Here is a 25,474-nt window from a genome sequence, read left to right on the forward strand (position 1 = left end):
AAAGGTTTTTACAATGGCATGTCAAAATTAAGGGCAGTAGCAGGGGCCAAAGGTAATATAACAGTGCCTTTCATATGTCCATCACACCAAACTGAGTCCACAGAACCCATCAGGTACCTACTATCAAGGAGCACCTCTGCGCACAACTGCAAGTTATGCTGAATTTAAAAAAAAAATGCATTTTCCATACAAGAACACATCTGTCTCAACACACTTCTCTTTCCAGTACTTCTCAGTTACACTTTCCTAAGAAGAAATTTGCTCCTAATTGGTGAGGCTGGAGCAGTGCTCTGGAAAGAGATGTGTATGCATTTTTTTCTTTGTTCTTTTCTTTAATACAGATAGAATGGAGAAGAGAAATGCAAGTTTTCTTCTCCATTCCCTCTTCCACTCCCAGCTTGAACTGAAAGAGCACGGGCTGATTTCCTGTGCTCTGTATAAGGGTCTGATGAACTGCGATATGGCCATCTATCTGTCTGCAACTGAACAGATGCCACCATCTTATTTCACACAGGTGAAGAATAGACAGCCATGTAACAGCAGCATTTTTTCAACTGCTTCTAGTTAAGTTTTTAAACTCATCCCTATTAGCACACCCTACATCAAATTCTCCCAAATTTTAAAACTCTTCAAGCACCCTGTTCTCAAATAGCAGATTACTTGCTCCAGGCAGACAATCTCTAGTTAGAAGTCAGAACTGTGCGTGATGTATTAAGAGTTTTTGACAGTCTGGCTAGTACTAAAACCTAAAAGAACATTCAAAGCAGACAATAGTCTTCAAGCTACTTATCTGATCCTCAGTAGTAACAATGCACTTTTCATAAATAATACATACAAGCAGTCCTAATGCGATATCCATAGGGTTTGTATGAGGAGGTATAAAAGTTACAGCCTTGTGTTGCAACTCATTTGGCACAAATGAAAGGAAAGACTGGGTTTAAGGGTGAAAACTTGACCTTGCCCTTTTTTTCCTTCCCCTTCAAAAAACAAACTGAAAAAAAAATTAAAAAATGAGGATCTAATTGCTATTACCCAACCTTTTCCCAGGGGGCTGCAAGTTCTCCAAACAGAACTGTCAAATCTGAAATCTGAGGACAACATTAAATGACCACAGACCATGGTATCTTTTACAGGAAGATATTTACAGCTTCAGTGACAAAACTAGCACCTTAAAGTCGAGATTGCCTCAGCGAAGAGCAGTTCTCTTCCTACCATGTCACACACCACTCAACTCAGGATCACCACAGTCCAGCTCTAAGGGGAGCTGTTCTGCAGCTCAGCACCTCCGAAGCTGCTCAAGCACCAGGGCAAAACAGGGGACTGCCACAAACACAAGAGTGTCAGGATGATGGCTTCATTTTCAGGACTGCAAAGCAGCTCAGGAAAATTTCTTGCAAGTAGAGAACATGGCAGCTACCTTGAGTTCATGCACATAATCGCAGAAAATATTGTCATTACAGATTAGGAAATCCAGCTGCAATCAAAAGTCAACTTTTTCTTCTTGGATATTTGAGAAGACGCTTACGTATGACATTACGAAGGTGACAGCTGCCTTAGGCCTAAAACTCAGACTTGATCTGCAATATCCTTAGCTAGAAGGCAATATTCTCCCACACACACAAGACTTCAAAGGCCCTTGCCCTTTCACAGCCCAGAAGAGCAACTCGACAACCTAGTTCAATGCTGATGCATTTCCTGACACTGGATTAACTTCAGCTCATCGCCTGTGGCACAGTTTCTCTCTGACACTTTTATGGAATAATTTCTACAACCAACAAAAATTTCTTTCTTTGGGCTACTGCAGGATGACACAGATAAAACCAGTTGACTCATTAGCAATGTGCACAGATATACTTGCTGACCCTCACTGTTTGCAATGGCTACTGCAACATGAGCTACCAAAAATCAACTGCCGTGCAAAATATCTGTATGCAGTGCTTGGTTTTCCAAAAGAAATACAGTTGCCATCTCTATTCCTTCCACCCAGAAGAGCAGTCCTGTTAACTCCAGTGAAATGCAAGGAAACAGTAAAATATGTCTGATTTCAGGTTTTTTAATTTAATTTCTGCAAAACAAAAATTGGAGTAAAAGACTGTTCTTTCTTCTTTATCCCTCAAATTGCTTTGTCAGAAATGACCGATTTGATGCCATGACCCCATGGTTAGAGCTCTCATTAGGAAGACTCGCATTCAGCTTCAGTCAGTCACAGGTTTCCTGTTAGGAGAGTATTTTACAGAGATGATTTGTATTTAATCTGCCTACCTCTATTTACTTTTGTATAGGAGAGAATACTGCATTTTTCCACTTCTGAGCAAGCTGAGCTCAAAATCATGAAGATAACTGTCTACACTGTTAAATCAGCACAAAGAGGTAAAAGAGAAAGCTATATAGAAATCCAAGTCAGAAGATCAGTTGTACACCTACTAAAATGCCATGAAAGCAGAATATTTTTGACTTTTTCTGACCACTTGACAGCCTTTCTCCACTCTTCTAATGGAGAGTGCAGACACTGCCTGCAGTTGTCAGTACAGAACAGGAGCTTAAGTCTCACATTCCTATTTTCTCCTAGACCACATAGCATCTCTTTCCCACACCCAACTTCTGCATGCCTACATTCTCGCTTTAATTCACATTTGGCCTAAATTCTCTCTTTCATTCACATTTGGCTGCATAACTCTTCTCTCCCAGTCGTTTTACTCCAGTTGGTCTGTTTTAACCCTCAAGCAATAGGTGCTAGGTATGTTGTGCATCTTCTGTTAGCACATGTCTTGCCATGGTTCACTTTAAGCATAACCAATCTGCTAACCCCTGTACAGCTGCTGGTTTTACAGGCTGTCATCACAAAGAAAGTTTGTGTATTTCCTTGCTGGTTTTTAATTTTTAGGAGCCTAGAAACTGAATTTACTCAGTTTAGCTGCAATTTTAAGCATGGAATTTAAATGCCACAATTAGAGAACCAGCTTCCCTTCATTTGGCTTCTCTTCACAAAGTAGCATTGTGGATCACCTAATGTCTCAATATCCTGCATCTCTCACTTCTAAGGTGGTTCCTGAACTACTTTCTTTATCCATGCGGGTGAGTCAGGGCAGTGGAAGCTTAGAGACACAAAATCAGTGAGAAAACAGAAAAACAGAAGAACCTGAGAAAAAAGTCAAAAAAAATCTGAAGCATGGGCATGAGAAGAACCTATTGAAATGCTAAGGAACACTAACTGAAAAATAAAATCTCTATTCCTTTCTGTGAAATGGAGAACACAAAAATAAACAAACAAAAACCATACAAACAAAATGTGCTTCTGAAAGAATTACATTTCATCTATTTTCCTCTATCATGGGATTATGCAGAAGAACTCAAATTTCTGGCTCATCAGAGAAACAGTTAATAAAGCCTAATAAAAAAGGCAGCTATTTTCTAGTCTTGTCACATACCACTTTGCCAGTAAATGTATGGGACAAATATCTTGAAAAGTATGCACACGCAAAAAACTAAGTTTTTAGAGGAAGAGCCTGACCCTGAGAGCTCTAAGAGTCAAGGTTTTTCTCAAAAGCTGAGTATACATTTTTCCATACAAGCAGCTGAATCATGGATATTTTGAAAAGTAGTTTATAATTCAGCTCTCTATAATGTATCCAGTGCCATACAAAGCATTAAAAAGCATTTTAAATTGAAAGTTGCTGGCATCCACTGACATAGCAGAAGACCTTAGCAGACCAGTTTCACAGCTGGTTTGAAACACACACAGTTTACACAGTCAGTTTAGTTGCTAATGGCTGTTACCTGTCTTATGCTGCAATACCAAAACATAGTGGTGGTCTGTGGACTAATGCAATGTATGGCAAGATCTGAAGTACACCCTCCTGTCTCCTGGCTGCTGAAGTTAGCTGCAATGCTTCCTAGTGCATGCCAAGGAAAAAGCCAAAGAAAGGCTGTGCATAAACCAGTTATCAAATATCCAGCTGGTTCTGTTGGTCTTTTTGTATTGCTGTAGCACTAAATTTGCAGGTAACGTCCAGTGATTAAAAAGTGGCACAATTCAATAGCACTTGTTTGTGTTTGTTTTAACATGTGGTTTACGTTTGTTTGTTTTTTTGAAGGGGAAAGATTACATCAGAGAAGCAGTGGAATAAACATGATCCTTTGCTGTATGGCAACTTTTACCCAAGTAGGTATTGTAGAGTATAATTCACGGGAAAAGCTACCAAGGGAATTTGAATTCAGAATTCAAAACTGAAGTTCAGTGAATTCATGGGGAAAACAACGAACACTGGGTGTCTCTAAGAATAACTGAGTGTACAGATTAAATTCTAAACAGGCTGGCAAAATTATCTTCAGTTAAACCAAAACTTTTGTGTTTTTCTACCAAGAAAAGCACTACGGTTTTAGTTAAGAGTACACAAGTAGGCAGAACTTCAGGTTTAGATCTCACTCCATAATGAGATTTCCCTTTGGTCCATAAAAAAATTGCAACTCCTAGCATCCCCGTTCTTCCTTACATGACAGCAGTCTGGTGGGTGTTCGTACTTCAAGGCTGAGCCACAGCAGAGATGTTACAGACTTGGAAGGCAAACGAGTAAACTTTTGTGGATGCTCCTTGTCAAAACTAGAAATCATTTCTCCATCATATTCTGCCTATAGCATAAGTCAAGCTCCTAGACAAGATCTTCACTGTTATTTTGCTTAAATATTTTTAAAGACTGCTATCAGGGATAACACTGAGGTAATATGAAAGCTGTGCTTTGGCTTCTCCTCCCCACATTTCATCCCGCAGGTCCCACTTTCTGCAGTTTATTTGGCAGAAGGCATTGCATGGCTTCTCATCCAACGCTGCTATGGGAGTGTTCCTAAATATGATTAATTTGCTAATGATACAAATCTCCAAACAGCATGTTAGTAATGTTGATGATTTATGAAATGCCGGAGATGCTTCTTTCACCAGTGATAAGCTCTTGCAAGCCAGTGGTTTTGTAGAAAATCTCTTGCAATTGCTAAGAACGTTCTCATCTCTGCATCTTTCCCAGATGGTGCAGAGGCAGAGAGCTGCAGCAAGGATATCTTTAATAAATTGCAGGTTATGTATGCACACAAATAATATAGTGCCAGATTATGAATCTTGCATATGTTCATATGCAAAAAGCCCAGAGTTTGCTTTGGAACGGAAACAAGGCTCGGTGGTCAAACACCCTGCTAAGTCTTCTTTCCTCCCAGGATTCAAGCGTGCATTAGAAACTGCAAAAACTAGGGAACATATTTCCTTTTCTCAACTGCTCACAATATTGCCCTTGGCACCCCAGCAGCCCAAGACACATTAATAGAGATTCTAAAAATAGTCTCAGAAATATTAGCATTTTTTTCACATTTCCTATGCAGATATTCCCCACGTCGCACAATGTACCTGAGACCAACATATGACCACCACACACTGCCCCACCTGGTCCCAGCATCCTCTTGACCAGAAAACACTCCTACTACTAAATTGCACTCAGCTGTGATTAGATGACTTTGATCAATGACACACAGGGTATGGTTTTCTTCTTCAAGCAACATTTGCAGTCAGCTTGTGGTTTCCCTGTGTTTGTTCAAGTTTATGGAGACTATGAGTTATTTTTACCTATGTGGAATAATCACAGATAGCTGAAAATATTTGAGATGTGAGATCTTCACTGCAACCAGCCAAGTTGTTCTTTCTGTTCTGACAAGTTAGCCCTCACTTAACAAAAGTATTTCAGAACTGGAACAGCACAGAAAAGGACAGTTTTGGATCTTTTCCTGAAACATTTGGACTGACGTTATCTAGCAATTCCTATAAAACTAGGCTACTGCACCATACCTTTGCTGAGTGCCATTTGAGCTTGTTTTTCAGTTACTACTTTCCATAAGCACACTGATTTCTGAAATGTTTGGTTAGCTCTCTCCCTAATGTATTTACTTGTCTCTGACATGGGTGGCTGAGACACAGCTGGAGTTCTATCCAATTTCATTGTCTATAAAATAAACCATTAATTTGTAAGCATTAATAAGCACACCATCTATCAGGGAGTGCGTACTCATGGTGACCTGGGGGGGCTCTCCACCAGTGGTGCCTCTGAAGTCAGACATTTGTCCCACTTTTGCAAGAGCAACATCTTTATGGCTCTTCAGATTGCAACACTGCACTGAGACCATCTTGAGTCACCTTGAAGTTACTATGCCAAACCAGTAAGAAGTGCAAAAACTGAATTTAGAAAATGAATACAAAGAGAAGCAACAGACAGGAGGACACAAGACTTGTGACTTAGTAAAAAGATTCATTTCCTAACTAAAACTGACAATTCAGAATTGAACTGCATGTATTTTGTTAACTTGAGCACAGCTGATTAATGTGCGTGCAATTTAACTTTTACATACCATCAATTATAAAACTATAGTTGAATGTTTGACAGAACAAATGCTACAGACAAGCAATTTGTTTTGTAAATCAATACAATTCTAGTTGCATTTAATAGGCAAAGGAACAGTGCCTTACATATGCTTTTTTATATGTACATCTGTGCTCAAACAACCCTCAGTTTTGCTCATGGCTATTCTACAGTCTTGTCTAATAGCTGGTAAAGCCATTATTGCCAAAGAAATCTTGAAGAAGTAATTAAACAAATAATGCCCAAACCTACCTTCATTTTGCTAACACAGTCTTACTGAAAAATATGCATGCAAATAAACCACAATCATCTCTTAATACAAACAGCAACCTATGATACCACAGACTGTCTTCAAGTTAGACAGGGCATTAGGCTTTTAAAACCATTAAACATTTCTTCTAACTCCAAATGGGCTCCACCTTGGTGCTTTGCTTCCAGACTGAAATGATTTGCAACTATTCAGAGAAATGAGGCTCTAGGACCATTGCTGCACTCCTGGAAACAGAAATGTTTGAGAAAGGTGAGGAGGTCAGACAAGGGCAAAGTCCAAAGTAATTTTAAGTGGTTCAGCTAAGTAGGGAAAGCTAATGGGAAACCATTTTAATTTATTACAGTCATCCCTTGTGAATAAAAGGACAACGTTTTTCTTCAGGAGCTTGATTACATAGCAGTAAATCCCTCTGTGTATATAAAAGACCTATGGACAGTATAGATCAAATGTCAGAAATAGGTTTGCACTTTATGTTAGATGTGGGAGAAAATACTAGAGTTGGGAATAGTTTTAGATACTCAATCTTTTTAAAAAATATTTCCAAGATATATGAAAAAATGTATATTTTATTCTGCCATGCCCATCTACAAAGACATTAAGTAATGCTGTCTTTGCAATACACTTTTTTGGACCTTCCCTTTCCAAAAAAACCCAAGCCAGAAACATGTTTTTGAATATAAAAACATGTTCACATTCTCTTCTCTCCCCAGCACTTTCTGCTTCTTTTGCTGGTAATAAATGCTGCTTTAAATATTGGCTCTAATCTCTGCTTCATAGAATCCAGACAGAAGTAAACAAGCAAACAAAGCACAGTTCAAGGTGACAATAATGTTAGAAAAAGGCATCTTAAAGTAAGACTAATACCAGGAAAGGATTTTCTCTAATAGCATACAGGGCTTTTTTCAGCATTTCAAATTGTTTTGTTTTGTTTTGTTTTTCCCTAAATAATTGCTAATTCTGATGGATATATGTGCATAAGTGCAACTAATAATTATTTCATTGTACTGGTCTGAGACGGAACTGGAAAACATTTATGATGGTGAAAATTGCAGCCACTCAGCCCAAGATTCGTATTGAAAAAAAGATTTGTTTAATCAGAAGCAGGATTTCTAGGTTATGGAGTAGAATGTTTCAGCAGTGAGGAATTACGGAGCTGCCTCAAAGCAGGAAAAAAAAAAAATCTTTGGCTTACTTAGTAACACAATCATTACCTGTCCATGGCAATTTTGTATCTTGTGTGTACCCTGTTTTTCCACACACTTTCCTGAAGTCATGAGAAATGAATACTCCGAGACAGGCAGTGCTTCAGTTCCATACAGTATGGAGCTGGGCCCTTCTCTGCTGCTGCAGTACAGCAGCCACCAAATGCCGCCTGAAGCATGAAACAGCTTTCAAAGTAGTTTCAGTAAAGCTTGTTTTGTCCCCTCTAATTTTCAGAAACCTCGTCCTGGGTTTTGATGCCATCCTACAACACTGGAAACTACTGGGAGACCAATCCTGACAGTGCTCAGGGACTACATCATGTTACACAACATCTCAGCACATGCAACAATGGACAAGAGGCCTTTGCAGAGGTCTGGGGACAAAATTAACTTTACCAAAAGGTCAGTTACAGGGCAGTAATGCTTCTCGTGAGCATTATTCATCTACCTAAGGGCAAAATGTAGTCACTGTTGGCACCTTTACTACATATTGCATACTGCTTCATCAGACACTCATTTCCATACTTCTTGACTCCACTACCTTGAGCTAATGCTGCTGTTTGAACTCTTAGCCACATTTGGTAAAGATCAGAGTGCCTTCAACGAACCTTCCCATACAGTAGCAAACAGACACTGCTGCAAGTACAGTGTAATTGTTAAACATGTTGAATTTTTAACTTCCAATGCCTTTACCATCACTTAAGAACTTTATGGCAGTTTAGACAGGTTGATATTGACTCCTGCCAAAGCAGGCTCTAATGTTTGTGCTCTGTCTGCCCACAACACTTCCTGTCATTTCTATTGGCTAAAGATTCCTTTCTGTGGTTTTGCAAAGTGCCCTTCCCTGCTGAGGACTATACGACAATGGTTGAGTTTCATCTCATCTATGGTTTTTTTGAGCTCATGGGGAGCAAAGGGAGAGGAAGAACAACGAGGGATGGGACCCAAAGCTAAACAAAGCTTCTTTGATCCTTTTGGGATCAAGATGCTGTTAAAACACACGATTAGTAGAACTGTGAATTTATTGGGACGGAATTGGTTACTGTCACTGTACTTCAGCACGAACTTACATTATGATTGTAAGTACAAAGTGTTCATTCTGTTTGTGGCTACGAGAATTAATCTTTTCCATGTGCAGAGAGGCTGCGCGATAATTTAACTGAGATTCCTGTTGGTAGTTTGGGCAAGCACTCATCAGCTGCAGGGCTTTCAACAATACATGAGCAGCAGCTCCAAGAGAAAATGATGTAATTAATGCATCCGAGAGCTACCAAGCAGGACTGGTCTGCTCGTTTCAGGGTTTTCTTCCAAGTAAGTTGTCAAAAATCTTGAAACTAAAAGGTGAGTTTCTCCCAAAACACTTCAAATACTTAACTTTGGACAGGATCCAATAACTAATGGATTCTGAATGAAATTGTATGCTTCTAATATCTTACACTGGCCTCAATAATAAGAAAAGGTCTGATCCTCATTATTAAAAATGAAAAAGTAATTTGGAATGTTTACGCGGATGGCAGCTTTATATGCAGGATAGAAGTGCTCCAACTGCATTTTCAATCCAGCTGGAACTGAGTTTTCCTTTTTCTTTTTTTCATGAAATTTCATTTAATATGAGTACTATGTCTTAGTAAGGCAGCTGTTGGCAGCAAGCTGTGAAATTAAAGTTGAGCTGGTTATTATTAAGAGCCAAGACATAATATGCTTTTGTCAGAGAGAAGTTTTTCTTGTAGATATGTAACCTATATTCAGTAATTAAAGTAGCTAGTCAGTCAACCTCACTTGGTGGGAAAATTAATCCTAATTTAAAATATAATTTCCAAGTTGTATAAATTGCAACCAAAAATGGGATTGCTATAGCTCATTTCAGTGAGGTTTTTAAGCATCCAAAGCACCAGTGATTTCAGAAACACAGGAATTAAGGACTCCTAATTCTCACGGCTGTTCTACTAAGATGTGTGGGACTTTAAGGAAGGCACTTCTGATAAGATCCCAAACGGGAATGAAATCAGGATCCTTCTATTTACTATTATCCACTGAAAATTTTTCTCTCAGCCTGTGCCTGGAGGGAATCATACCTGTCTTCTTCCCGCTGCAGCAAATGCTTTTATAATTTCAAGATGTAAACATGACCTTCCTCCAGCTTCTCTTCAAAGAAAGCAGTGGTAACTTTCACATCTTGCTCAGAATCTCCTCTGGGATATGCCAAGATGCACATTTCAAAAACATCTGCCCAAAGGTGTTCTCAGGAAGAAGGAACAGAACAGGACTTCGTACATTAGAAATCCAAGCCGGGTAAGTAATGTAAGTTTATATATTAACATATTATTACATCATTATCTATATTTATTTATATACTAAAGCATCAAGCTGATTAATCCTTATCAGTCAAGCTGACTACACTTTGTAAATTCATTTATTTCCCAAACTGTTTGCCTTGAAGTTCAGTTATCAAGGGTAGCAGCGAAACTGCACTATCATTCATCTCAGCATTTGACCAGCTTCAAGTAACTGTAAAAACCAAAGATCTTGCGTCTGACCAAAGATACAACACTAGTTTCTCCTTTCTTCAGACACAGGCTCCTGCAGACTTCTGCAGCCGCATGAATCCATTGTCAGCCAGAAGAGCAGCTGGCTTTTTTCCTGGTTTTCTTTGCAGCTAGATCAGTGAGCTGCTCTGCCTCACAGCATGATCGGTACACCAGCACAGGGAAGGAGAAACAAACACAGCAAGGCTGAGGTCACCCCTTTTGATGTCATGGCAGCTCTCAACTTAATCCAGTCTTGATACCATACCTGCAGTCTACTAACACAACTGCTAATAGAGACAGCCTCACTGCTCACAAGGTGACCATTCTAATGCATTCTAATGGTCTAATGACCACTCAAGTAGGACACTGTAACTAAATCACTTCTCCACTTAAGTGATAGCTACTTTTACTTCCCTGGAAACATGCAGACTTTGAGTCAGCAATTCTTGAATCTATGTTGGGTATTTGTACCTCAGTCCTTTCTGCAGGGGGCCATAACTACTTTGCAGGTGTACTTCAGGTCATGCATTCATCTTAGCAGTTGACTAATGCACTTAGAGAGAGCCAAAAAGCTCTACTAGATATCAAGAAAATGAAACAGGAATTAGTGGGGATTGCTCAAGGGTGTTTAGTATCAGTGAACATAGTGGCTGGCTACAGAGTACATGTAAGCATCTCATCTTAGATGCTGCCAACAGCTAGACTTCCATCAGTTCAGCTGCTACATAGAAGGGTGGAGAAAAAGATTTCCTCATCAGGCAAGTGGCCATTGTCATCTTTATTTTAAAGAAGAAATCTTGGCAGGTTTTTTTCACCACACAGTTCTTTAACTGTAGAGCTTTTAATGGATAAGAATAGGGTTTTCCTCTTGTGAGATTACATGCATTGTTAAAGACAACTGGATCACATCTCTTCTGTATAAAAAAAAAAAACAAACTTACTTGTCAATATCTGTAGAGCTAAAATCCTCAGATCAAAAATATACTTAGGATGTCCGTGAAAGCTGAGAGCCATCATTCTACAAGTATTACCTTGAAATACAAACTCATAGCAATATAAAAACACAAGGCTGGCATGAAATTGGAATGAGAATAAAAGAATACATGAATCACACGCACAACTAATTAAACATGAAAACTGACTTTATAGCCACTTACCTTCACCATTGTACATTAACACTGAACAGAACAAATTTGAGCAGCATATTTTGGACATTTACAATCTGGAAGAAATATTTCTTTTAAACTCGTGTCAGGATAATACAGTTTCTTTTCCAAGGTCTCATGATTTCAGGCCTTCCTAACAGAAGTGAAAAGTGGTTAGGATTGAACACAAGGCTTGGTTGACAGCACTTAAATGAGCCTGGAAATCTTCAAATTTACAGTGTCAGGGATAGCTGAGTAACTTTTAGGCTAAGATCTCAGTGCAAAGCTTACCTGTATTCAGTAAACTTGCAAGTTAAAGCAGTCAAATTTTGGCTTCCCTTTTTCATACGCAAAAATCCAACCTCTTCATCAATCATTGTCAGGGACCATCTGAAAAATGCCTCCACAAGTCACATCTCTGTTATTTTTTCTTTAATAATATTTGATTTGTGGATTATAATACAAGCTGTACCTACTGAGGTCAGAGGTCATTAGAGTGTATAAACCATTTGAGGCACTACAAAAAAACAAAAACAAAAGACCAACCAGAAACAACTTAAGGCCTGATTTTCAGTAACTCTGAAAAAAAGCCCAATATGCATTACCCTTTAGGAGTAGATGCCAAGAAAAATCTCAGAAGTTCATGTTCCAGTGACCACAAGATTGCAAGTTCCATACTGTTTCTTCTGGTAATGGTATTTGCACCAAACACAGAAAGCATCCATTTGAGGAAGGACAGAGAGCATCGTGTTGGCACAACAAAACCCTTTCATTAAGGAGACATCTGTGGCCCTTAATAGCATGTCTGCCATGGGAGGCAGCACCTCGCTAGATTGGATTTCAAACCAAGTTCTGCTTGAGGTGTTGAGCAAAAGAGAATTGGCTGCAAGAAGGATAACACAAGACTAGCAGGTTTTGTTTACCGTAGAATTAAAGGCCCATTGCACAATTAACAAAAGACAACCAGTCTGTCTGTGGAATGGCAGACAATATTTTGGGCAAGAGTTTGGCTTGCCAGAATAAGTGTAAGAATGCTCACTTAAAGCTCTCTCCTGAACCCACTGCCATTCAAACAACTTTTCTAACTTACTTCCCTGGATGAAAGCGTGAATGTAAGGCTCTTGAGAAAAAGAGAGAAGACTCCAAAAATGTTAGTTTGCCAACACAGCAGCTGGGTCTCTTAACGCCTGCTGACACGGTAACACCACTTGGTCATCTTCACATGCTACAGGTTAAGCTTTCAGCAAGATCTCTCTCAACGTAACCCCTCTTCCTTTGCAAAGAGCAGGATCCTTGCCCTTCTCATTCACCTGGAAAAAGCACCCCTCGTAGAAACGGCACTTAAAGGATCCAGTCCCTACAGATCAGGAAAGCACAGGTCCAATTTTCTGTGCAGGACCACCGTGCCCACAGGATGTTTGGCATTAGCTCAGAGACTTCTGAGAAGGTGGGACCTAATTTTAGGTTCCGTATCTCTTACCTCAGGTGGGACACAGGAGAAGCAGAGCAGCCTCCTTTGTCAGCCTTCTCTTTCCCTCCCTGTCGCCACCTCAAACCAGCAGCAACCCCCTCAGGACGGGAGAAAAAGGGCGGGAAACAGCGCTGTGGTGAGCGCGGGAGGAGGAACGGCGCGGCGCTCCTGACAGGAGGCACCGCCCATGGACAGGGCCAGCGCCCACCCTAAGTACAGAAACGTTTCTTGGTCACCCGTGCCTTACTTCCTCGTGATCTGAGTGACGAATATATTAAAACTGGAAGAAACATAGCAAAATCAATCATTTCTTTCCAATAATCTGCTTCTGACAAAATACAAGTCTCCAAATAGTTGCAGAACAGCTACTATTAAAGCTCGATCTCCAGCAAGAAACAGAGAACTGTGTGAACACGGCGTGGGAGCTGCAGGACAGCAGGGCTTCCACTGCTGCTTGAACGCTGTTACCACAAAGTGGTCGTGAATATTGCTTCTTACACGTATGCCTCCTGGTGCAGCATTCACCACTGCTTCCTACGCCTAACTTGCTGCAGTCCTGACACTGAATTGCTGCTTCTGTCATAGACAATTGCCAAGCACAGAGCCAGCCCACAGCTCCCTGAGCGAGCTGTTCGTTTGGATTAAATGCAGGGGAAGAATAAAACAGAAAGCCTTAGAGAAGCAGAGCTGCTGCTGCATATGACAGCATCCAGTCCTGCAGTGGAAACCATACCGTTATTGCAACACTTGCCCTGGTAAAACACACACAGCAGAGCTCGCTGGCACAGCTGCACACTTCACTGCCTATGTCCTGTTTCTAAAGCTGGTTGTAAGTACATGTCTTCTATCCAACTTTCTCATTCTTGTTTTTCTGTGTCTGTTTTAACACAATGTGAGCACAGAGGAGCACTCTCTCCTAGTACTGCGGCTGCTCACAGTCCCCCTTCCTTACTTACACTGTCATGAAACCACAGTTCTGGAAGGATGGGAACTAAACCAAGGATTTGTTTTTGCAGCAGAGGGATGACACCAGACATGCAAATTTCTGGACACCAGAATTGTTCTCTGCTGGCAAAAGGAACTTGTTGAGACTGATGTAACTAAGAGATGCTTAGTCATTGGGGTTGAGCTGTCAGTAGATGCAGATATTCTCTAGCAGTATTCTTTTAAACTGTGCTACATCTTGGGTGCAAGTCATCGAACACCGTGACAAAGTATAAAAGACATCAGTAAGCAGTGCCTTTAAAAAAAGAAACTGAACAACACGACAATACAGTTCCTCCTCAGACAGAATGCAGTACGTGCGCTTTGGGGAGAACTGAACGTCAGTCAGGGCATTACTTCTTGCCAGGGCTCCTCCTCTGGAGCCATATCGAGTGACTTTCCTCCTTGAACATGTCCTAATGAATACCTCTGTAGCCTTCAGGTAAAATCCTTCCCCAATCGTTTTGCCCTGATTGATAGCTTTAGAGCCTTCCTTCACACAGCTTCAGCTGCTTTCCAGACCTTTATTTTTCTCCTTTTTCTAAGTGTCTGCTACAGGAAGTTGCACTCGGCTCTTTTACCGTATGTTTCTCTCAAAACTGACATCTTTGCGTTGTAATGAAGGAACCCCTGAGTATTAGTGACAAATTAGTCACCAGCTAAAGACTACTTTCTTTTTATTTCTATACCAGGTGGAAGATATTAAAATCTCAAGACGAATTTCTCCTACTGTGCTACAATAAATCATCCCCCAGTTTTTTAAGTGACTTAATTTTGCTAGCCTTAAAACTCAAAAATAAAAATCCCCAAACTCTGTTAATAAAGAAGTAAAATAGTGTTGCAGACTTCATCAAAGAGACACCATGTTGAAGTACCATCAGGAACATATTTTATTTCCTATATTTATATTAATGAATATTATCTTTTAAAGATGAATCTCCTTCCCAAGAACAAAATATCCTATTTGACATTAAAAAGTTAGCAAAAATCTTTTTCCTTTGTTGTTTAATTATCTAACTTAATACAGAACAATACTTTCAGTGTCTACAGAAGGTACTGTACAGTCTCTAAGGAAATGTGAAATGGTGATATTCTTTGTTGAGGAACTTGTGAAGAAGCAGCAAAAAAATAACCTTAGGTCATAGTTTGCTTAAGTCACAGCAATACAACAATAAATAAATAGTGAAAAACTAATGAAGACTGAAATTTGCCTTTTTTCTTTTTCTCTTTTTTTTCTACAAAGAGCTCACAGTAGTATTTTAATAGCTATGTGCTTACTAAGAAGGTGATACAATATTAACTTCATAACTGCAGACTGACACTGTTTCGTATTTTACAACACAGATAAACTTCTAAACTTCTATGATTTATAAATAATGTTATACATGAGTGGCTCACTCAGAACTTGTAATTCAATGGCTTCACAGTTACATGCTCTTAACCATCAGTAGCCTATTAAATAACCCAGGTAGTGAAAGAATTCCTTTTACAACTGAAAGCAGCACCAAGACCAAGATGTAAAATCAGCCCTGCCCCATCAGCAAGAGAAAGGAAGCAGCATCTATTAATAAATACAGAACACCAAGTCTACATGCAATTGTCTCTTCCACCATTTGCCAAAGAAAAAAATGAGGAGTGGAAGATCAATTAAAAAGCAGAAATATAAAACCAAAGCATTAAAGACGACGAGATATTTAAGATCCCACAGCGCTTCTTACAAGTGCGGTGCATCACTCCCCCGCTTCTCCCGGGGGAGTTCCAGCTCTGATAATTACTTTCTGCCTGCTCACAAAGTTCAAGTTCAAAATAATATTCGTTTTCCACTTCCTATCCTAAACCAGGGCACGATGCTTCTGTGCACTGTTAAGCAACCATCCCACTTTGCAAACAGATAAACTGCCGTTGTGATTGAATAATCCTGATTTGTGGCAGCAGGGATAGGGGGAAGAAGCAGTACTAGTATGTAGGAAGGAAAACACTCGATTCTAACATCAACGCATCCTACTTCCAGCAGTAGCATCCTTTATTACTTTCTATTCTAAACCATCGTCTCCACCCCTTACCCCCAACCTTGCAGGGGGATATAAGTGTTGTCTCAAATCCAGCTCATAAGTTTTACAAGATCTCAAATATTTCATAGAAAACTCAGTTTGTTTCCCTAGTCTCTCATCCCAGTCATTTCTCTTTCTCAAATTATCCGAATCTGTTGCAGCCAACAGGAGGGACGGTTGCCAAACAAACAAAATTAAATCATATGATAAAGGTAAATATGGATTTTTTCAAATTACTGCCTAAAATTTTCAGGTGCAGAAGCACTGAAGAGGGAAATTCATGTTAAGGAGAGACAGCAAACGTCTGTCAAAGTTTCTGAACAGAAGAGCCTTGCATTGCCTTGTACACATATTTGTAGCACTGCTGAAGGATGGTGCGTTTTAGGTCAGAAACCTAAGTTTGATTTTTATTCAAAGAGTACTGAATTTTATTACAAACTAGATTCCTCTAAAGTAGACATTTACACAACAGCCTACAAACATTAAACAGAATTAGAATCTTGCTTATTTTATAGCAGTAAATAAAAATAACTGGTGCCTGCCTTATTTTGCTGCTAAAGAGATAGCTCCACCAACACCCCCAGGAGCATTAGGTCATAGAAGATGTTGGATGGAATCAAATCACTGCAAAGGTCTCTGTGTGCAGGAGGTTCCATCTGCTGTTACGGCCAGGGCTGCGGCACCTCCTGCCTGGGGAGTTGTACGGCTTCCACTGGATCTGGATTTCTTCACTTTTGCTAACTGCTGCAAAAGACCTTTGCCAAGTTGCTAATAAGGCCTATGAGTGCAGATAGCACAGAGACATGGCAATTCCTGCTCCTGTTTTGCAAGGCTTGGACTCTAGAGAAGTCAGTCTGACTTGCACTGACAGCCTTTACAACTGGAAACTTTTTAAAAAAATACACTTATGCAACAGATACAGAAGATTTAAAAGTGTTCCCTCTCAATAGGGGACATTCCTTATTTAAATGAGATGACTGAAAACCAGGGAGATCAGGACCAGATCTAGCATATACGTGCCCACAGTTAAGCACAGTGAAAGAGATGATTTATTTTGCTACAAGCATTAAAGCTGACTCACTCCTAATTCTACATCTCAGTGGAGAGGTGGAGCATCAATTTGGCACTTTACAAAAGAGTTTAATAAATTAAAAAAAAAAAAAAAAGTTTTATAAAACCAAATAGTATATATTTTTAAAAAAGAAAAATTTGGACACAGCCAATAAAATGTTCAAAGGCTTTGCTTTCATAAGTATTACATGTCATCAAAAAAACCTGTGCTTTTTAGTTTGATAAAAGATGGATAAACAACATCTCTTTTCAAATAAAAACTATTGCTCAATTCTAAAATAAAATATTTCAGCCGTTTCAGCCACAAAAATTGAAAGAAAAATGCATTTGCATAGCAGTGCTTCAGCTGAAGTTAACATGATCAGTATTTACTGGAAGTGAAGCATTTTGTAAGTACATCTGGACTTCAATTAAAATCTTAAATTATCGTTAGGGAGTTACAATTAAACTCTAATGATGGCAATCCAGTACAGAGGCACAGTCACAAGGGGAATCAGAACTGGTGATACAGATCTATATTCAAAACTGATCAAAGTTATTTCAAAGCAGTTGTAGGACAATGAAACGGCAAAAAACTGAATCAAGCATTTCATCAAAAGATAGAACTTGCAATAGATGCGAAACTTGCCTTTAAGACAGCTGATGAGGATCTCTGCGTGGTGCACGGACTAAGCTGTAAATAACAGGGGCCCTGAGAACACTTTGCTTACTCAACCTACTTAAAAAACAAGAAATTTCAGATGCCTTGCTTCACTTTCCCCTCACTGTTTCTTGTGGATGCTTGAGTAATCCTAGAAGCATTTCCACTTTTTAAGGCATTTGCTGAGTTTAAGAAATTTTCCCCACGTCCTCTTGCCTTTGTTTAGAAATACAACTCTTTCCTACTCCGCTCGAGTTGGTCTGTGAAGTCGCTCTCTTCAGCACAGAGCGAGGCATTAGTTCTCTGTGGGTTAACTAATTACCATCTGGGCTGACTAGTCCCAAACTGTTCTTATTTAGCATTTTTATTTATTTGTTTAGCTGGGTGGTTTTCCTTCTGAAAAGCAAGGATGGCAAATGAGGATGTCTGCACCATAAGACCAAATGTCTGGAGTTAGGCATCAAAAAGTATAAAAATACCAGTTTTCTTAAAACCGTCTGTGCAGCTAAGGAGGCACAATTAAACTTGAGCTTTCTTTAATTACTGCAGCCCAGAAAAGTAGGAGCCCACAGGAAGAGCTAGCAGAGAGGAACCATTTCTGCAGAGCAACTTGGCTCTGACCAGGCTTGCAGTCTGTAGTGCTGGCTAATTTAAAAACAACCCCATAGAATTTTTTTGCTGTTGGAATAATGGAAGACTTCAGTTTTGCTGAATTATTAGCTCGTGTCACAGCAATGGCAAGTTGAGGTTCTACTATGCATCAATTTCCTCTCAAAAAAGCAGAGAGGAGATGAATGACACCGGTATTTCATGCAGCACTCACGCAAAGACATGGACATGAAAAGATCTTAGGTTTGTAATCAAATACCTTAAACTTTCATTTCCTTAAGAGAAAACCACTTGGGAATAAGTTAGAAATGGACTATCATCAAAGAAGTTTCTAACATCTGAAAAACAAACTTCTATAAATTCCTACCAGTCTCTGTCCATCAATAACAACCCTTCACCTGCTTTTCAAATTGCTGAGGCCCAAAGCACAGGCTGCCTCTCCCCGCCTCAATCCTGTTTTCGCTCTTTCTATTCAAACCTGGCAGCAACAAAAAAAACACAACACAACAGCAGTCTTTCAAACAACAAAATCCCACACCCCAGTGAAACACGCAATCTGCTTCTACAAAAAATGTCAGTCAACAAATAGGCACAAATTTCACAATGGCTGAGGTCATTCCCTTTAAGTCATTAGGGTTTGTGGGTGAGTTTTCCTGGTGGTTTTAACATTGGTTTCTGTGATTGCAGTTATGCTTATTTATGCATTTAGAGCGTATGATCTAATACACTTAGGTTTAACTACTTCATTCTTTTGACATTCTTTCCAAATTATAAAAAGGATTCTTGGTGTTTTCACTGCCTTGGTAAAGAAACAAAATTGCTGTCCACATAATTTCTTAAAAATACAGAACAGAGCAAGTACTCGTTGAATATAATTCAAGGAAAAAACCCTACACCAGACATTCCCCTCCTCAGTATAGCAGTTGTTTTTGTTTTCCCTCTAGCCATTCGAGAGCACCTACTACTCTTTAGAAATAGATGCTTTGGCTGGCTTTAAACAAAAACAAAACCAACAATATCAGACCGTCGATGTATTTCAGTAACAACTTATAACCAACACTGAAGTTCAGTTTAATTTTTTAATCTGTTTTTACGGTTCTGCTTTTGAAAAAAAAAAATTCATATTGCATCTTCTACAGCCACTTGGATCTATACATGCACTGTATGTCCATTTTATTTGATGCCTTTTGGTTATGATCTGCTAAGGGTCCTTATCTGATAAAAAATCATGGAATTCAATTTTCTGTTTTTCTAGCTGAAATTAAATGTACCATTTTTTCCCTCCAAAGCAAAAAAAAAAAATCCCAAGCAACCCCCATTCCATTTTAGGTGAGAAATTCACCTCAAACATTTTCAAAAAGCTCCAGTAAAAAATGCATACATGCACCTCTCCCCCAGCATACTGCGTGCAGTGCATGGCTGCTAGCATCTATACATAAGTAGCATTCAAGCAGTTGAAATAACCTTTTCAAACATGAAGCCGTGGCCGTTCCTATACAAGGTATTTCCAGTGTCTCCAGAACTGCTCTGCATTTCCAAGCACACTGTTAAGAGAAGCAGGAGCGGACAGCACCCAGCAAGTTTCAGAGGAGACAGAAAGGGCCCAGTCCTGCTCCGTCCCTGCAGCCGGGGGCAGCAGCTCACCTGTTGGTTCTCAGCTCAGCATCACCACCAGCTACAGCCATCTTCAGTCCGGATGCAACCCAACCACAACAACAGTGACAAAAAGTAATTCAACAGCACACAAAACATTCTGAATTTTTTAAGACACCAAACCAAACCCCCATCTCCCTGTTTCTATAAAATACAATTCATGGCTATGCTGCTTTTTGCCCCTACAACAACGTTCCAGGCTCCCCTCTCCCTTACGGCTCTTTTCCTTCTAGTGTTTTTCTTAATTCAACTCCATCTAAGCCAATCCTCCACAAATTACAACAAACTTTCCTTAAAATTCCCCATGAGCCTTACCATGCCTGGCAGCATACTTCTGGCTTTCTATGGAGCCTCTGCACTTAAACACGAGGGAAAACACCTTAACACAACTGCCCTAATGAAGCATTTCCCGGAGACAGCAGAGGTGACAAACAGAATGAGAGCAAAGCCAAGATGCCATCTCGACTTCAGGCAAACAACCTCTTCTGACCTCTGGCAGCTCCCACACTCTATTAAACAAAACGTATTCTCTCCATGTTAATGAACCATGTACAATCTAACAGATAACACTGATGCTAAATAAACATGTTTATAGGTGACTTCTAATGCTAGGACTTAAGCAGCTGCAGACAAACAATTTTAAATGGGAAGGATTATGCCCAAGTGTTCCTTTTCTTCTCATTTTAGGTACTTTTGAAGTAATTTAAATACAATTAAAGTCCTACCAGGAACAGCAACTGAAAACAAGTTTAATTAATTTAAATTAAATATTCATTCTGTGACACATTCACTGGAACTGTTGATGTGGTGACAGTCACTGTTTTGAATCCAATTTTCCTCTCCCTCTTTTTCAGCAGTAAATCAACTTCTTGCCAAAGAAGGAAATGGGGTCTGGTTTTGTACACTGTGATCAAAAATATTTTACAAGGTGACTGCACAGTCCTACATCCTTATTCCTGTTTTCTCATCTCTCCTGATTCAACACTTTGGCAGCACCAAATCTACTGGCAAATGGCAACACCTCCAGGCCCCAAAGACAAAACCAAGGTACGCAACTATTTGCTTCTAATTGAGGGGCTTATCCTCACTTGATTAAAACGGGCTGTTTGTTAAACATCCTTACTTGAGTTAAGATCTGCAAATAAGGATGAAGAATTGTTTTAAGAATTGGGCTGCCGTGAACAATTGTTTTTTGATGAGACCTCGTAAAAACAGCCCCAGTCAAGATGGTCTTTCTGGCTTTTCGTTAGAAAAGAGAAGGAAAGTTTTGCTCACTTCTACCTTTTCCTCTTTGGTGTAACTATTTTCTGTCCTGTGCAGTACAATGTGAAATGCAATGAAAAGAACTCGACTGTTGGTACAGCAATACCGCTGTTGCTGTGAATAATACTCGTGCATGCAGTAATGATCCATCAGAAAGGGCCGTACAAATTTTCCCACTTAATCTAGAAAATAAGCCCTCAACTTATGGGATATATCATGTTAAAACTGCAGAGTTCCATGGTTTATGAAAAGGATCTGAATTTGCAACTTAAGAGATCATCCCTAATAAAAGTTACTACAACGAGGCAAAGTTAACTCAAACATTTTCCTGGCATTCTAAGAACTTTTTTTTTAGGAACAAAATTTTAAAAGCATTTTTCACTGCACAAGTAATCTTAACAATCATTTCCACAGATTAAGTCTAACAACCTGTGAATTTATTACAGAAGAAATTTACTGCAAGGAATAATTAGTCTTCAGCACTGTTCTTGCTTGCTTTCCAGCTGAAGACACCTTAAAGCCATCTGGTTACTGCAAAATTTGGCACAGAAGAAACAAATCTTACTGACGAGAATTATAGCTGAATTCAGAATAGCTGCTTTACTACTACACGTCATAAATAACACTCGGGAAGACAGCAGAAAATTACTGACTTCTTTAATTGTTTTCTTTCTCAGCAGCGTGTACCTACACACACCGACACACAAACGCAGCCACAGTGACTTCAGCAGGGCACTTTACTGGCTTGAGTCTTAAGTACCACCAACATTTGCAGGATTCTCAGTTAAACTCTTTTCATTTTCAGAAAAAATCCATCACATTGGCCATCTATGGAACAACAGCAGAGGCACACGCAAGATTCTCGAATCGGCATTGGGAGGTCATGGTCTTCACATGAATACGTGAGTCAAATCCCTTTGTACAATCGAGCTCCGTCTGTACACTGAACATTGAACGTGGGACTTACTGATGAAGGGGGAATTACCAACAATATATTTATTTCTCCCTAATGAAGCTTTTCTAATGAAATTTAATACTGCCAAGGTTGTGAGATATTTGAAACAGGAGCTCGTTTCAAACCTTTCAGCCAAATGCTGGTGATACCATTAGCGAGGCGTGGGAATCGAGTCTGTACACAGTGCTGGACAGAAAGTGAGCTGAGGGGAGCAAGCTGAACAAAGCAAAGCAAAATAGAATGGTGGCCTCAAACCAAAAGACTACACACTTGTTATTAGGCCAAATGTTTTGACCTGCTGGTTGGGGACATAAAAGAGACAGAGATATGAGAATTGGCTGGATGATTTGACTCAAAAACTTAATTTAATTTTGCATCACACAGGAAGTTTTTTTCTTTCTTTCTTTCTTTTTTTTTTTTTGGTAAGATGCAAATTAGAATAAAATCAAGTTATTTGCTGTAGCATCATTGGAAGTGAATTTTCAACGTATATTTTTAAAGGTTTTGGAATGTTTCCAAAGCTGTAAGCACTAATTGTTTTCAGGGTATTTGTACAGTAAGCCTTTCCTATTTATGTATGTAATATTTGAGCCCACAATATTTGAGACTTACATTTCAAGACAGAAATAAGAATTCAGGTTTGCATAAGAAACAGTTTATTCAAAGCAAAATGGGCAAGGAGAAAAATTATCTCGTATGTAGTAACGTGTAACACAAACCACAATGCAACATGGGATGCATGAAAGAAGCTACAAAACAGCTTATACACAGAAGCTGTAAGTTAAGATACATCCCAGCTTTTAGGGACCAGATACCCCTAACGCAAGCAGATTGGGCAGAAAGCATTTTGCCGTGCTTTCCCAATGTTTTCGGGGAAAATCTCCCGGGAGAGAGCAGTGCAGACAGAGGAGCTCTCAGTAAATCCTGAAGTCCGCAAGAAGGATTAAACAACGCGATATTCCTGCAACTGCCCCAAACAAAGTCTAGGGATGCGTGAATTTGACACCGTGCTGAACAAAATTCCCGTTAATAAAATTGATTAAATGTTTATTGGTTAACCATACGCATTTAACAACTAAAATTTCACCCTGCAAAACACAGCACCGTTCGAAACGTCCAAAAACAGGAGTTGTGTCCCATCGCTAATTTCCGTTAGAGGCTGTTCGCTGCGCTCGGGCACAACTTAACGCTCCAAAAAGTGTACTTCAAGAGCATCAATCACCCGAGAAATTTCCCTCACAGTAGCAATTGCAAAAAAGGAGCATAACTAACTTTATTTAAACGCACATTTCAGTTCGCAATAGAATAGCTAACCGAAGCCGGTTTAAGCTAAGCCGGACGGTCCGCAGCGCATCAAATAACCGCACCAATTAACCCCGCCGCAGCCGCGCCCGTAGGACCCCGAGGCGGTGCCGCGTTTCGCCCCGCAGCGCACCCGCGGGAAGCGGCGGTGCCGGGACAGGCGCTGCGCTCCGCTCCGGGTCCCGCTCCGCTCCGTACCGGCCGGGGACGCGGGATCTCCGCGGGCAGCCGCGCACGGGACCCCGCCGCCTGCAGCCCCTCCGCGGGCGCGGGGAGGGCAGCGGACTGTCGTTACCCGCCCGTACTCACCGGAGCCGCAGCGCTGCGGAGTGTGCGCGCCCGCCGCGAGCGCAGTGAGCATGTGCGAGACAGGCGCGCATGCCCGCGCATAGGAGCGGAGCGGAGCGGGGCGGCGGCTCCGCACCCCGCGCTGCGCCCACCCCTCCCCGCTGCGCTTCCCCGCGGTGCGTGACCTCGCGACGGTCCGTCCCCAGCGAGCCCGACCTGTTGCTTCCCCGCAGCGAGCCCGCCTCAGGGCAGCCCCGCACCCCTCCGACGGCCCCGCATAGCTCCGCACAGCCCCGCACAGCCCCGCACGGCCCCGCAGGCGGCCGTCCCGCCCCGCACCTACCGCACGCGTGGGGCCGCGCCGCCTCGCAGCGTGCGCCCTCGGAGCTGTCCCGCCGCTCGCTACGGCCCGGCCCGGCGGAGGAGGAGCTTCCAGCGGCTCCCGCACGCCGCGGGGCCCGGCCGGAGAGCGGGGCAGCCTCTCGTTGTGGTCACCAAAGCGTCCCCCTGAGCGAGTCCGCTGCTGTGCCTGCTGTGCTCGGCGCTCCCCCGCGCTTTCTAACTTGCTGGTCCGTGCTTTCATTTAGTAGCAGGTACTCCCTCAACGTGCTTTCGGCTTTATCTGGATTAATGCTCTGAACCTACTTTTAGCTATGTTTTTAAGAGAGATTCTTGGTTTAAAACGTGGGTGTTTGAACACAACCTTATCTCCTGTGTCAATTTTTAAATGTCAGTTTTAAAAGAATATTTTGGAGAAGTTTATTTCTTTTACACACACTACCACAAGACACGCAGAGCTGCAGGAGCAGCCTCACTCACACAAGGCATCCCTCTGCTCTCACCAACTCGGGCATTGCACAGCTCCTGGTCCCCAGGGCTGAACCCCCACACCTCATGCCATCCTGCTTCTCCCTCCAACATCCCCGCGGAAGCCGGGCTGCATCCGTGGCCATATGGAGGCAGAAAAGCCGAAGAGCACAAAGTTTGTCTTTGTGCTTCGCCTCGTCCCAGCACACAGGTAGCACACATCCACCCCTGCCCACCAGCGTACCTGCTCGCTGGGGAAGCAGCCTGGCCACGGCGGCATCGGGGTGTTTTGCTTCTGCGCCCTGCTCTTCCTCTTTCCTCCCCCCTTTCCAGCAGTTTGGGGCTGCGTCTCTCCTGTTCTGGCTCTGCAGCGGACGAGAGCCTCCAGTCCTTGCCCTGACAGCTTTTATTACACCTAGCCCTTTCCTCAGGAAGGGGAGATCCCAGGAACCGTGGTGGAAAAGCCAAAGGAACACAAAGGGTGTTGAGTTCAGGGTTTGAACAAGCTGCAGCCCACTCATGGATTTAACTCAAAATTTTGACAATGGAACAAAAACATCATTGCAACGAGACAGCTGTTTTTACTATCAAAATCTCTCAGATCAGTTTGACTGCAAAGTGTGTTCCTGCAGTCCTGAGGAGACAAAGCTCCCAGCATCAATGTGGAGCTGGCAAGCTTCCTAGCATGAACTACCTCCTGCAGGCCTAGGAAAACCAAAGCTCTTTCAGTTGTTATTCCCCATCAGTTCTCAGCTGTAACCCTGTGATTTCCCCATGGCTTATCTGTAGCACTGAGCTTACACCGCTCTCACATTAAACTCTCAGGGTTCATGGGTTCA

The 25,474-nt window shown here is 41.2% G+C and overlaps 1 protein-coding gene across 8 annotated transcripts in view; it reads right to left on the reverse strand.

Annotated features, from left to right (window-relative positions):
- Positions 1–24,992, reverse strand: part of EYA2 (EYA transcriptional coactivator and phosphatase 2) — a 91,123-nt gene extending 66,131 nt beyond the window's left edge. For 2 of the 8 annotated variants that reach the window (XM_052683471.1, XM_052683470.1), the window contains exon 1: positions 23,850–23,957. In XM_052683471.1, coding sequence (XP_052539431.1) covers positions 23,850–23,920 — 71 coding nt within the window. In that variant the 5' untranslated portion in view covers positions 23,921–23,957. Of the gene's footprint in view, positions 1–9,943; positions 10,126–13,021; positions 13,140–23,849; positions 23,958–24,044; positions 24,131–24,171; positions 24,294–24,879 lie in introns of those variants that run through there. The other 6 variants (XM_052683474.1, XM_052683472.1, XM_052683475.1 and 3 more) reach the window with 6 other exon arrangements.
- Positions 24,993–25,474: the final 482 nt, after the last annotated feature.

Source organism: Tympanuchus pallidicinctus, unplaced genomic scaffold (assembly GCF_026119805.1).
Source record: "Tympanuchus pallidicinctus isolate F22 unplaced genomic scaffold, pur_lepc_1.0 scaffold20, whole genome shotgun sequence".
NCBI lineage: Eukaryota > Metazoa > Chordata > Aves > Galliformes > Phasianidae > Tympanuchus > Tympanuchus pallidicinctus.